Genomic DNA, 12,986 nt, shown 5'->3' on the forward strand with positions numbered 1-12,986 from the left:
CAGCGTCTAAAACGCGAGAACACGAGAACGCGAGATCGCGAGAAAATGAAATGTCGCATTCTCGCGTTCTCGCGATTTCGTGTTTTTGTGGCCTAATTTGACAAGTCGAGATTGCGAGATTGCGAGATTTTGCATCATGTCCAAATGTCGCATTCTCGCGTCCTCGACTTTTGACAAAAAGTGCTATGTACCAAAAACACGAGAATGCGAGATCGCGAGAACGCGAGAATTTGGCCAAATCTCGCGTTCTCGCGATCTCGCATTCTCGTGTTTTGGGTATATTTACCTCGTTTCCAAAGGTCGAGATCGCGAGAATGCGAGATCGCGAGAATGTCCCTTACAGTATTCAATACTATTCAGCTCTCAGTTGCCGCATCTGCAGCCTAAAGTGATTGGGATTAAACTCAATGGACGAAATATGAATATAATATAGGGTTGACTGCAGTCAGGTTTTTTGAAAATTAACAACTCTGTGTGCCGAAATTTAACTCATAAATATTGACCCATTTGGTTAAAAACTGTATATTGCATTAACTGGTATTGTGAATATAGTTTCATCGTGTTGGTGAGGTGAAATGAGTTTTAGCGTTGCGTGTTGTTAAATATTTTTTCACTTACATAGCCACGTTGATATTAGTCCGGGCATATACCGGTTTTGATCGTGCTAGCCCACTGAGATACCATGCTCCTGTTGAACATGGACACTCCACTCAGACACATTATACTCCCATAACCAGTTCATGTATTATCCGACCGCCTCCGTGGTCTAGTGGTAGAGCGTCCGCCCGGAGAGCGGAAGGTCCGGGGTTCGATCCCCTGCCGCGTCATACCAAAAGACGTTAAAAGATGGTACTTGTTGTTACCCTGTCTGGCGCTCGGCATTAAGCGGCTAAAACAAGGACTGGTCGGCTCGGAGTCAGTATACTGTGTCTGAGTGGGGTATTCATGTTAAACTGCGGCATGGTATCTCAGTGAGCTAGCACTATAAATCGGCATCAGTCCGGACTAGTACAAGCAGCCACACAAACACACACACGTGCATGCACGTCGCTGTATAAGTGTAATATTCTTGGACACGACGTTAAACCCCATTTCATCTCACCTCACCTCACCATTTCACCTCACCCCACCTCATGTTTTATCCCCTTAATGTCGAGCGTCAGCCTCCATTGTCTAGTGGATACAGCCTCTTCCCAAAGAGGAGGTCGGGGGTTCAATTCCCCTGTCGCATCTCAACAAAAGACGTTAAAAAGATGAAACTTGATGCTGCCCTACCTGGTTACCTTACCCGCTCGGCATTCAGGTTGCCACTTCTTATACTTGTCCTCCCGTAACCTATGTTCTACTTCATCGCCACAGGCTTTTTGTTTTCGTTGCGTGTCGAAGGCCTAAAGCACGCAGGTTGTACAGTTCGGAACAACTTTTAAAACATATCGATTTTTTTATTTGAGTGGAATAGCCCTGTAGACACACCATAAACTATTGCTGTCACTGGTCGATAATCTGTGTATAGAGTCATTATGGAGTGATGGAGAGATTGTTGATTCTGTGTATCAGTGGGTGGAACACCTTCCTCTTGTAACCGATGTTATATTTGGGATAACACTTTCTTAGTTAAGTACAAATTCTCGTACTTTTTGGGGGGGTTGAGTCCCGTCCGGGATTCGAACCCACACTTGCCAGAGTGAGGCACCTAATCGCCTCTTGTTTATACTTCACTTCAATAATGGGATATAAAACACGTCCAAAAACGATATATGCTTTGTGTCTATGTTATCACCCGTCCATGCAGAAATATATATTGTCAATGCAAGAATCCTCCGAAACAGATTTCATTTGGCGTACAGGGGGCACGGGTGGCACAGTCGTCTAAGGCGCCGCGATTCGCTGTGCAGAGTTGCGTCCCTTGGGCAAGCCAGAAACATATGATTGTGGGTGCGAATCCCGGTTCGCCCTGATTATGTTTCTAGGTTTGTCAGCACCATACCCGTGCTCGTTGGTTTCACCGAAGTGGTAAACGTCTGAGACCTGCATCACTTCTGGCTTTCCTCCCACATTAAGCTGACACGCCTTGATATAACTGGAATACTGTCAAAAGCGGCGTTAAACCAAACTCACTCACTCACTTGTGCACAGGTACGGACGGGTGAACTGTGTGCCATGCAAATGTTTAACATAGATACCCCACTCAGGCACATGATGCTGACTCATAGTCGATCAGTCCCCACTTTATCCCCTTGGTGCCGAAGGACAAGCTATCCATCCACGAGACCATGCAGGCGGTGTCCACACTTCGAACCAGTCACGTCTCAGGGATGCAAATTGCGGTGGCCTCAACCAATGAGGCATGTAGCATATCAGTGTAAAATGAGTTGCGATGACATAGCATCCACATATATTAAGACAAGTGTCAGTTAATATAGTCATATATATTAGCGCTAAGACGTGAAATGTTTGGTAATAGCCACGCTTGATTTGAATTGTATGCATGATCTCGCAAATATATGCAATGAGCGTTATTTTTCGGGAATACTTTGAAGGTAAGTGAGTAAATGTTGTTTATTCACCGAAAGGCCAATACTATATTTACTCTTACGTCAAGCATAGGTAACTACGGCACTACTACATAAGAATTATTGCTTATACACAGCTACGATTCGCACGATGACGTTCTACTATACTTAGTCTAATGCTGGGGTCACGGGTGGCCCAGTCGTCTAAGGCGCCGCGATTCGCTGTGCAGAGTTGCATCCCTTGGGCACGCCAGAAACCTATGATTTTGGTTCGAATCCCGGTTCGCCCCGATTATGTTTCTAGGTTTGTCAGCACCATACCCGTGCTCGTTGGTTTCACCGAAGTGGTAAACGTCTGAGACCTGCATCACTTTTGGCTTTCCTCCCACATTAAGCTGACACGCCTTGATATAACTGGAATACTGTCAAAAGCGGCGTTAAACCAAACTCACTCACTCACACTACTCTAATGTTGATTTTGCACCAGCCTTCGCAAGGTCCGTCAGAGTTCAAATTACATAATATCGTGGCAGTTTTTATACCCACTTGTTCCGAAACCCATAATGTTTGAATACAAACTTTCCATTCATCATGTCTAAATGACTATTCAGCTCTCAGTTGCCGCATCTGCAGCCTAAAGTGATGGGGATTAAACTCAATGGGCGAAATATGAATTTTAGATAGGGTTGACTGCAGTCAGGTGTGTGAAAATCAACAACTCTGTGTGGAGAAATTTAACTCATAAATAGTGACCCATTAGGTTAAAAACTGTATATTGCATTAACTGGTATTGTGAATATAGTTTCATCGTGTTGGTGAGGTGAAATGAGTTTTAGCGTTGCGTGTTGTTAAATATTTTGTTTACTTACATAGCCACGTTCATACCAGTCCGGGCATATACCGGTTTTGATCGTGCTAGCCCACTGAGATACCATGCTCCTGTTGAACATGGACAGTCCACACAGACACATTATACTCCCTCAAACAGTTCATGTCTAATACGACCGCCTCCGTGGTCTAGTGGTAGAGCGTCCGCCCGGAGAGCGGAAGGTCCGGGGTTCGATCCCCTGCCGCGTCATACCAAAAGACGTTAAAAGATGGTACTTGTTGTTACCCTGTCTGGCGCTCGGCATTAAGCGGCTAAAACAAGGACTGGTCGGCTCGGAGTCAGTATACTGTGTCTGAGTGGGGTATTCATGTTAAACTGCGGCATGGTATCTCAGTGAGCTAGCACTATAAATCGGCATCAGTCCGGACTAGTACAAGCAGCCACACAAACACACACATGTACATGCACGTCGCTATACAAGTGCAATAATCTTGGACACGACGTTAAACCCCATTTCATCTCACCTCACCATTTCACCATTACAATGTATGAAACCCATTATTGACTCCATCCATGGTGGACTATTGCAAAATAGTGTATTTATGTATCTAGTTTTGTCAGCATCATACCCGTGCTTGTGGGTTTCACCAAGTGGTAAACGTCTGAGACCTGCCTCGCTTCTGGCTTTTCTTCTGCATAAAGCAGACATGCCTAGATACATTTTTAACTTGTATACTGTTCAAACTCACTCGCTCACTCTCAACGTCATCTGTTTTGTTGTAGATGAAGCCCTTATCGTTCATACGTGGTAACATTCTCCTGATCATCACAGTCCTCGCTGTAGTCGTGGGTGTGGTGGTAGGGGTGACGTGTCGACAGCTCGCCCCGTCGGAAGAAGCCATCCGCCTTGTGAAATTTCCAGGGGAGCTGTTCCTGCGGATGCTGAGGCTGCTGATGTTACCTTTGATAATGGCCAGTATGATTACAGGTAATATATATGGCGACTATTGAATAAGGATACAAACAAAGCTTTGTTGGTCCCAAATTGTGAAGTCGGATATGGCAAAAACAATAGAATCAAAATTGATATAAACTACTTTGAATGTAGATTCCAAGCTATAGATTACCACAACCAATGCTACTTATTACAAGATCTCAAACCGTTTCAAGAGTGTCCAGATGCATCGAGGCGAATACGCTTCATGTACTAATGGAAACAAAATAACAATGCTTCATATAAAGTTCAATAAAAATACATTTATTCTGAAAAGCACGCAAACAATTTGGATACTTTCGTGTTTGTTGGGAGCATGATACTCACACACGTGTTTTTTTAATGTGAATTGATTGTTTAGTTATTATGTGCTCATAAAAAGACTTTTGTCTAACCGTAAATAATGCTTACTCGATGCCACGACTTGCTGGAAGTCTATGCGGCATGGTATGTTGCAAACAGGAATGGCGTAAAACGCAAGAGATTTTAATGTTCATCATAACACAATATCATCTCCTTGGAGACGTTACCTACAGCAGGGCAACACTCAGTCCTGGGCAGACACCAATTAGTGGCAGAACCGTACACAACTGGTTGATGGAACACAACATCCGGCCCCAACATCCAGCTATATGCCCAATTTTGCCTCCATTGGCAATATCGGGAGGCGGATATTTCGAGTCATTGTTAATGTAAATTTGAATGGCGTACACTACTGGGACGACATCATCTGAAATCATGTTCCACCCTTTGTGCAAATGCAGAGACGTAGACTGTATGACAATAGGGATGACTTTATGACGGACAATATTCCTGCAGCTCCAGCCTTTGGTGTCTACATTTCACAACTTTTGAGGTACAGTCGAGCATGCTCGTTCTACAAAGATTTCAAAGAGCGTTTTACAACTCTTGCTCAAACGTTGTTTGATCAAGGTTACAACATTCAAGGCTTTTCCAAATTTGACGCGTCAGTGACAAAAAATGTCACCGTGTCCGATGTAACTTCCTATTTTGACTTGACAACATGTTTCCATGGCTTTTTTCAGGTAAACAATTGACTTGACTTTGCATGTGTTTGTGACGGGTGCCACCGACGAGGCAGGATACAGGTATCATCACTGTTTGAAAGTGATCCATAAACACATGCTCATGATATAGTCGGAATCGTACAATCGACGATGTTTTGTCAGAGATTTCTTATGAATACGCAAAGGGTCTGAAAAAATCGAGCCTGAACCATTCAAACCCAATGATTGACATCATGAACATCAATCCAGGCAATTGTGATATGATGACATGTAATCAACCAAATTACCGATCCTGACCACTCTATCCATTTCATCGCCTCTTGCGACAAGATTTTCGTGAGGTTCACATAACGATGGCTGCGATATTTTCGAAATTAAAATTGAGCCGGATAATGGTTTAAAATATTTATGCTTCAGATTGTTGAAGTAGAAATCGATCCCACTTAGAAAATAAATTGTTCCCCGATGTTTAAATAACAAAACATATTTAGGCTGATAGTAGTAATTGCAAAGACATCTAGTTTTGAGTGAGTGAGTTGGGTTTAACGCCGCTTTTAACAGTATTACAGTTATATCACGGCGTGACAGCTTAATGTGGGAGGAAAGCCCGAAGTGATGCAGGTCTAAGACGTTTACCACTTCGGTGAAACACACGAGCACGGGTATGGTGCTGACAAACCTAGAAACATAATCGGGGCAAACCGGGATTCCATCCGACTTGGCCACCCATGCCCCACATCTAGTTTTGAGGCTGTAGTTAAAAAAAATATCTAGTCTCCATGAAAAGCCTAACCCACCTACCTCCAACCACCACACACACACACACACACACGCACACAGACAAATACAGACAGTCAAAGGGACAGTCCCTCAGTGATTGAAGAATCAATAGGAGAGTGATGACACATAACTTAACGTCATCTGTGACACATAACTTTATGTTTATCTGTTAGGCCTAGGGAACTTGAAGGGAGCTGCTGCTGGAAGGATGGGCCTGCTGGCTTTGGTGTACTATATGGCTACTACTGTTGTCGCTCTGGTGATATCACTGGCGCTGGTACTTGCCATCAAACCAGGAAGTAACTCTCGTACTATCACAGCAGACATTTCTTATGCAGAAGAAGCAAGAACTTCTGGAACTGACATGGTTTTGGATGCCATAAGGTATGTTGCGCATATTCATTTCATTTAATGATTTGTTCAGAAAAAAGGTGGCAGTCGGTGAGTATAAAAAGGAAATGTATTTATTGTAAAAAAGTTGCCATGTCAGTTGTCTCGTCGGTTTTGCTGTTGAACCGAATGCGTTCCGGGGGACTGAAAAATATCTAGATTTTCTGATATTTCCACAATTAACCTTTTAGGATCTTCGGAATCTCTCGCCTGACATAATGACAGGTAGTGTTATTCACATTTGAACATACGTGTAATAAAGTTTGTTCCTCTAAGAAATATAGTGAATTTGAATATTCTCATCAGATATGATAATTGGTATTCAAACATTGGCATGTATGGATGCACGTGGTCCATGTGGGCCTATTAGAAACCCCAAATGACTTGTCTCCTCCTACTTCCGGCGCGTATAGACGAAACATAACAGATTATGAATACATAGCACTTGTTCATTAATAACAACCATTTTATTCTTTACATCAACTTTTCAGGGCCCCTTCCTTGGATGACCCGTGTTGTGTTAATACATATATACATTCACATAGGTTGGATAAAAATGTACAAAGATAACAATATTATGACCATCCTGATTGCAATATTTGCTGGCATCGAACCATAATTCTCCATACCAACATAAATCACTGGAATAGAGGCATTTAGAAGTTGGAACAGTAAAGTGTGTGGTAAAAGCAAAACACAAGATAAGAAAAATATATTTAAAATTTAAATTCAATGAGATGTGACATGGCTTGGCTGTGTACTGGACCATTGTGTTGTTTTAAGCTGTATTTTTGGAAGACAAAAAGACAGATCGCTTATTTAATTCTAACCATAGGTACAGCTATAATATAAACAGGTCAACACATATACAAATGTACACGGCCAGAGACTAGTATGGATGTATAAAATTCACCTTATCTATGAGGTACTAGATATTCATTTCCATCAATAATACATTAATGCGCGACGGCCAGATAGCTTATGATATACGGTTTTGGCCACGTTGCAACACATGCTTCATCTGACATTATAAATCGCATTTCAGTAATATAGTTTAAAGACGGCGTTCGTAAAACAAGCTAAATAATCCAGCTTAGAAGATGGCATGTAGAATCTTCGGTGAACGGTAACAATGCTTGAATTAACACCCTTGTCTATGCTATTCCAACAGTGACAATAGGAAATGTTTGCAAGCGACTGGATCACATACGCGCCGGAAGTTATAATCACCTTAAAATGTGCCGCTTAGCGCATGCGAATCAAGGGCAGATAAGTAAGCATTAACAGTTCCAGCAGTAGGCATAGGATTTGTTGATATATGAACTCGCATTTTCTGTGGCTAACAAGAAGCTTTATAACCACGGATATTACCAGGATGCTAGTGTGCTTTGTAGTGTAATAAGGATGACAAAATCCCTTTGTTAAAACACAACAAAGCACATTTCAAAAAATAAGCAAAAAATAATACATTACATATACATATTAACATTGCAGAAACGTCTTCCCTGACAACATTATTGGTGCCGCCATTCAACACACCAGAACCATAACGACCGATGGAGATAAAAGATTAGAACTAATCAATATAAGTTCAAATGACAACGGTGGAGTTGATCATGAATTCAACATCACAAGAAACGATCCGTTGCTGCTGAAGAAGACCGTTGCTGTAGGGGGTGTTAATATTGTTGGTAAGCTCTGTTTCAGTGTTGTTCAGTGAGACCTCGTTCCGGATTTAATTTCAATACTTGATTCTGGTCGGTCAGTAACAGGTTTTAAATCACCAAAATCGCAGATGATTAAAACAGCCGATTTGACGGCCACAACACCTGAGAAGGTATTTAAAAAACAACACTGCTTTCTCAATCACTGTCGATACATACAATTATTGGTTACAAAGTGCAGATTTGCGGTTACTACAATATTGAAAGTGTATGTGACGATACATTTTGGGCACAAAACACGACATACATCAACTAAAAGAGTGTATTTAAGGTTTTGGGCATATCTACCCACACTGGACATGTCGATGGTGTTTTGTTCTGAACTGAAACAGTTATAAGGTGTCAAAAGAGTCGTGAGCGTCATACGATTCTTGATCAAAAGCTGTTCTCGGTTGCAACATTTCAACCTTAGTAAAACTTTACAGCTTTATGGATATGGTAGACATTTAGAGGACATTTAAAAAAATGACGCATGAGTGACAAAAAATGATGAGCCAAATGTTCCCGAGTCTTTTTCATGTAAAAACATGACTTGCCTTTGCCACGCGAACGCTTGTTATCATCACTATTTGATCGTGGTGCATAAACATTTGATTTTAGCAGATATTTCTTACAGGCCGCCGTCGCATGGCAGGAGTACTGCTGTGCTGCGTCAGGCAATATATACTAACTTTTGGAATGCAAATTGTGGGAATGGCGGGTGCTACCTGTAGGACAGGACATGCTTACCCTTTTGCAAACACCTGGCGTCATCACTGATTTTTAGTGGCCCATTCATGTAATAAACACAACTATTTCGCCCTTTACGCCAAATGGAATCTGTTTCGGCGGATAATCTAGATTGGTTATTCCCTTGCATTGACAATTTATAATTATGATTTTGGAAATACTTTTGTCGCTTTTGTTTATTTGTATTCGTGTTACAGGTATATTGACATACTGTGCGGTGTTTGGGGTATTTCTCAGCAGAATAGGCAAGCATGGGTCCGTTGTACTACGGTTCTTCAATGCCATCAACACTATCACCCTCCACATGGTGCAACTAGCTATGTGGTGAGTTGCATGGTCAATCGTGTAAGCATCCCTACATGTGAGTCTAGCTGAAGTAACATGTTCTCAACGCTTAACATCATGTTCTCAACTCCATACATGATGCCATCCACATCACACACCATCTCCTCAACACCAAACATGTCCTGAACACAATACATGTTCTCAACCCTTAACATCATGTTCTCAACTCCATACATTATTCCATCGACATCACGCTCCATGTTCTCAACACCATGTAATACATGTCCATAACCCAATACTTGATCTCAACGCTTAACATAATGTTCTCATCTCCATACATTATGCCATCGACATCACGCGCCATATCCTCAACACCATACATGTCCTTAACCCAATACTTGTTGTCAACGCTTAAAATTATGCTCTCATCTCCATACATTATGCCATCGACACCACAGGCAATCTCCTCAACACCATACACCATGTCCTTACCCCAATACATGTTCTCAACGCTTAACATCATGTTCTCAAATCAATACATTATGCCATCGACATCACGCGCCATGTCCTCAACACCATACATGTCCTTAACCCAATACTTGTTGTCAACGCTTAAAATTATGCTCTCATCTCCATACATTATGCCATCGACACCACAGGCAATCTCCTCAACACCATACACCATGTCCTTACCCCAATACATGTTCTCAACGCTTAACATCATGTTCTCAAATCAATACATTATGCCATCGACATCACGCGCCATGTCCTCAACACCATACATGTCCTTAACCCAATACTTGTTGTCAACGCTTAAAATTATGCTCTCATCTCCATACATTATGCCATCGACACCACAGGCAATCTCCTCAACACCATACACCATGCCCTTACCCCAATACATGTTCTCAACGCTTAACATCATGTTCTCAAATCAATACATTATGCCATCGACATCACGCGCCATGTCCTCAACACCATACATGTCCTTAACCCAATACTTGTTGTCAACGCTTAAAATTATGCTCTCATCTCCATACATTATGCCATCGACACCACAGGCAATCTCCTCAACACCATACACCATGTCCTTACCCCAATACATGTTCTCAACGCTTAACATCATGTTCTCAAATCAATACATTATGCCATCGACATCACGCGCCATGTCCTCAACACCATACATGTCCTTAACCCAATACTTGTTGTCAACGCTTAAAACTATGCTCTCATCTCCATACATTATGCCATCGACACCACAGGCAATCTCCTAAACACCATACACCATGTCCTTACCCCAATACATGTTCTCAACGCTTAAAATTATGCTCTCATCTCCATACATTATGCCATCGACACCACAGGCAATCTCCTCAACACTATACACCATGTCCTTACCCCAATACATGTTCTCAACGCTTAACATCATGTTCTCAAATCAATACATTATGCCATCGACACCATGCGCCATGTTCTTGAACTATACACCGTGTTCTTAAAGTGGTAATGTCTCCGTTGTCTTTTACAGGTTCTCCCCGTTCGGCATAATGTCGTTGATTACAGGACAGTTGTTGTCTTCAGACAGCCTGAGAGAGACAGGTGAGATGTTGGTCCTCTACATAATCACTGAATTAGCAGGACTGCTGATCCATGCCTTACTTGCTACGCCTTCACTGTATTTGATGATCACCAGGAGTAATCCGTTTCGTGTGCTAGGCGCGGCTGGACAAGCTCTTATCACAGCCTTTGCAACAGGGTCAAGGTAATAAAACTAGGCTGTCGTCCTATTCAACACTGTGTGTTCGCGGATTTCACTTTGGTTGGGTTTGTCAAATGAACATGTGTATATAAATGTATTGTATGGTTTGGTGTCATTACATATAGCTTTGGACTTCCACATATCGATTGCATTGGGTTCGATTACCTTGTCTTTGTGACGTATGTGTGGTGTCTGCATAAAATATGAATGGTGTCTGTATAATGTTTGTTTGAAGACTGTATTATGTTTGTATGGTGTTTGTATGATGTTTGTATGGTGTTTGTATGATGTTTGTATGGTGTCTGTATGATGTCTGACTAATGTACTTGTGTGTATGTGTCAGTTAGGTGTCTGTCTGATGTCTGTATATTGTGTGCATGATGTCTGTATATTGTGTGTATGATGTCTGTATGTTGTTTGTATGGTGTCTGACTGATGTACTTGTATGTATGTGACAGTTAGGTGTCTGTATGATGTCTGTATATTGTGTGTATGATGTCTGTATCTTGTTTGTTTGTATGATGTTTGTATGATGTCCGACTGATGTACTTGTGTGTATGTGTCAGTTAGGTGTCTGTATGATAGCTGCATGGTGGCTCTATGGTGTTTGTATGTTGGCTGTCTATTGTATGATGTCTGAAAAATGTTTGTATGGTGTCTGACTGATGTATGGTGTTTGTATGTTGTCTGTCTGTTTTACTGTGTCTGAATAATGTTTGTATGGTGTCTGACTGACGTATGTATGGTGTCTGTATGGTTTCAGCATGATGTATTATGTCTTTATTGTATTTTTATGTCCGTATGATGTCTGAATGGTGACTGTATCCTGTCTGTATGTCTGAATGGTGACTGTATCGTGTCTGTATGATGTCTGAATGGTGACTGTATCCTGTCTGTATGTCTGAATGGTGACTGTATCGTGTCTGTATCGTGTCTGAATGGTGATTGTATCCTGTCTGTATGTCTGAATGGTGACTGTATCGTGTCTGTATGATGTCTGAATGGTGACTGTATCCTGTCTGTATGTCTGAATGGTGACTGTATCGTGTCTGTATGATGTCTGAATAGTGACTGTATCATGTCTGTATGATGTCTGAATGGAGACTGTATCGTGTCTGTATGATGTCTGAAAAGTGACTGTATCGTGTCTGTAAGATGTCTGTATTATGTCTTTATTGTATTTTTATGTCTGTATGATGTCTGAATGGAGACTGTATCGTGTCTGTATGATGTCTGAATGGTGACTGTATCGTTATATGGTGACTGTATCGTGTCTGTATGATGTCTGAATGGTGACTGTATCGTGTCTGTATGATGTCTGAATAGTGACTGTATCATGTCTGTATGAAGTCTGAATGGTGACTGTATCGTGTCTGTATGATGTCTGAATGGAGACTGTATCGTTATATGGTGACTGTATCGTGTCTGTATGATGTCTGAATGGTGACTGTATCGTGTCTGTATGATGTCTGAATAGTGACTGTATCATGTTTGTATGAAGTCTGAATGGTGACTGTATCGTGTCTGTATGATGTCTGAATGGAGACTGTATCGTTATATGGTGACTGTATCGTGTCTGTATGATGTCTGAATGGTGACTGTATCATGTCTGTATGAAGTCTGAATGGTGACTGTATCGTGTCTGTATGATGTCTGAATGGTGACTGTATCATGTCTGTATGATGTCTGAATGGAGACTGTATCGTGTCTGCATGATGTCTGTATTATGTCTTTAATGTATTTTTATGTCTGTATGATGTCTGAATGGTGACTGTATCGTGTCTGTATGATGTCTGTATTACATACTAGTATGTATATGATGCCTGGCAGAGTTGCTATGCAATAATTTCTTACAATAATTTGTAAAGATACAAAAAGTAACAAAAGTAATAACAGGTCTGCAAAAGTTGAAAAAGAGTTGATTGAAAGATCTTCTGTTCCAAGCTCCGCTGCAC

At 41.5% G+C, this 12,986-nt stretch overlaps 1 protein-coding gene across 1 annotated transcript; it reads left to right on the forward strand.

The window, feature by feature from the left end:
* The first annotated feature begins 4,125 nt into the window (after positions 1-4,125).
* Positions 4,126-11,038, forward strand: LOC124142164 (excitatory amino acid transporter-like). Its single transcript, XM_046510453.2, has 5 exons — positions 4,126-4,330; positions 6,318-6,528; positions 8,029-8,225; positions 9,185-9,311; positions 10,801-11,038. Exons 1-5 carry the CDS (start codon positions 4,126-4,128, stop codon positions 11,036-11,038), a joined length of 978 nt encoding a protein of 325 aa, XP_046366409.2.
* The last annotated feature ends 1,948 nt before the right edge of the window (positions 11,039-12,986 follow it).

Source organism: Haliotis rufescens, unplaced genomic scaffold (assembly GCF_023055435.1).
Source record: "Haliotis rufescens isolate VD_foot unplaced genomic scaffold, xgHalRufe1.0.p SCAF_15, whole genome shotgun sequence".
Lineage (NCBI taxonomy): Eukaryota > Metazoa > Mollusca > Gastropoda > Lepetellida > Haliotidae > Haliotis > Haliotis rufescens.

Bases quoted from the DNA above. Each gene is read 5' to 3' on its own strand.
- LOC124142164 (XM_046510453.2), top strand. From the start codon at position 4,126: ATGAAGCCCTTATCGTTCATACGTGGTAACATTCTCCTGATCATCACA. The intron at 4,331-6,317 runs GTAATATATATG...TTTATCTGTTAG, and splicing joins AATGGCCAGTATGATTACAG to GCCTAGGGAACTTGAAGGGA. The intron at 6,529-8,028 runs GTATGTTGCGCA...TTAACATTGCAG, and splicing joins ATGGTTTTGGATGCCATAAG to AAACGTCTTCCCTGACAACA.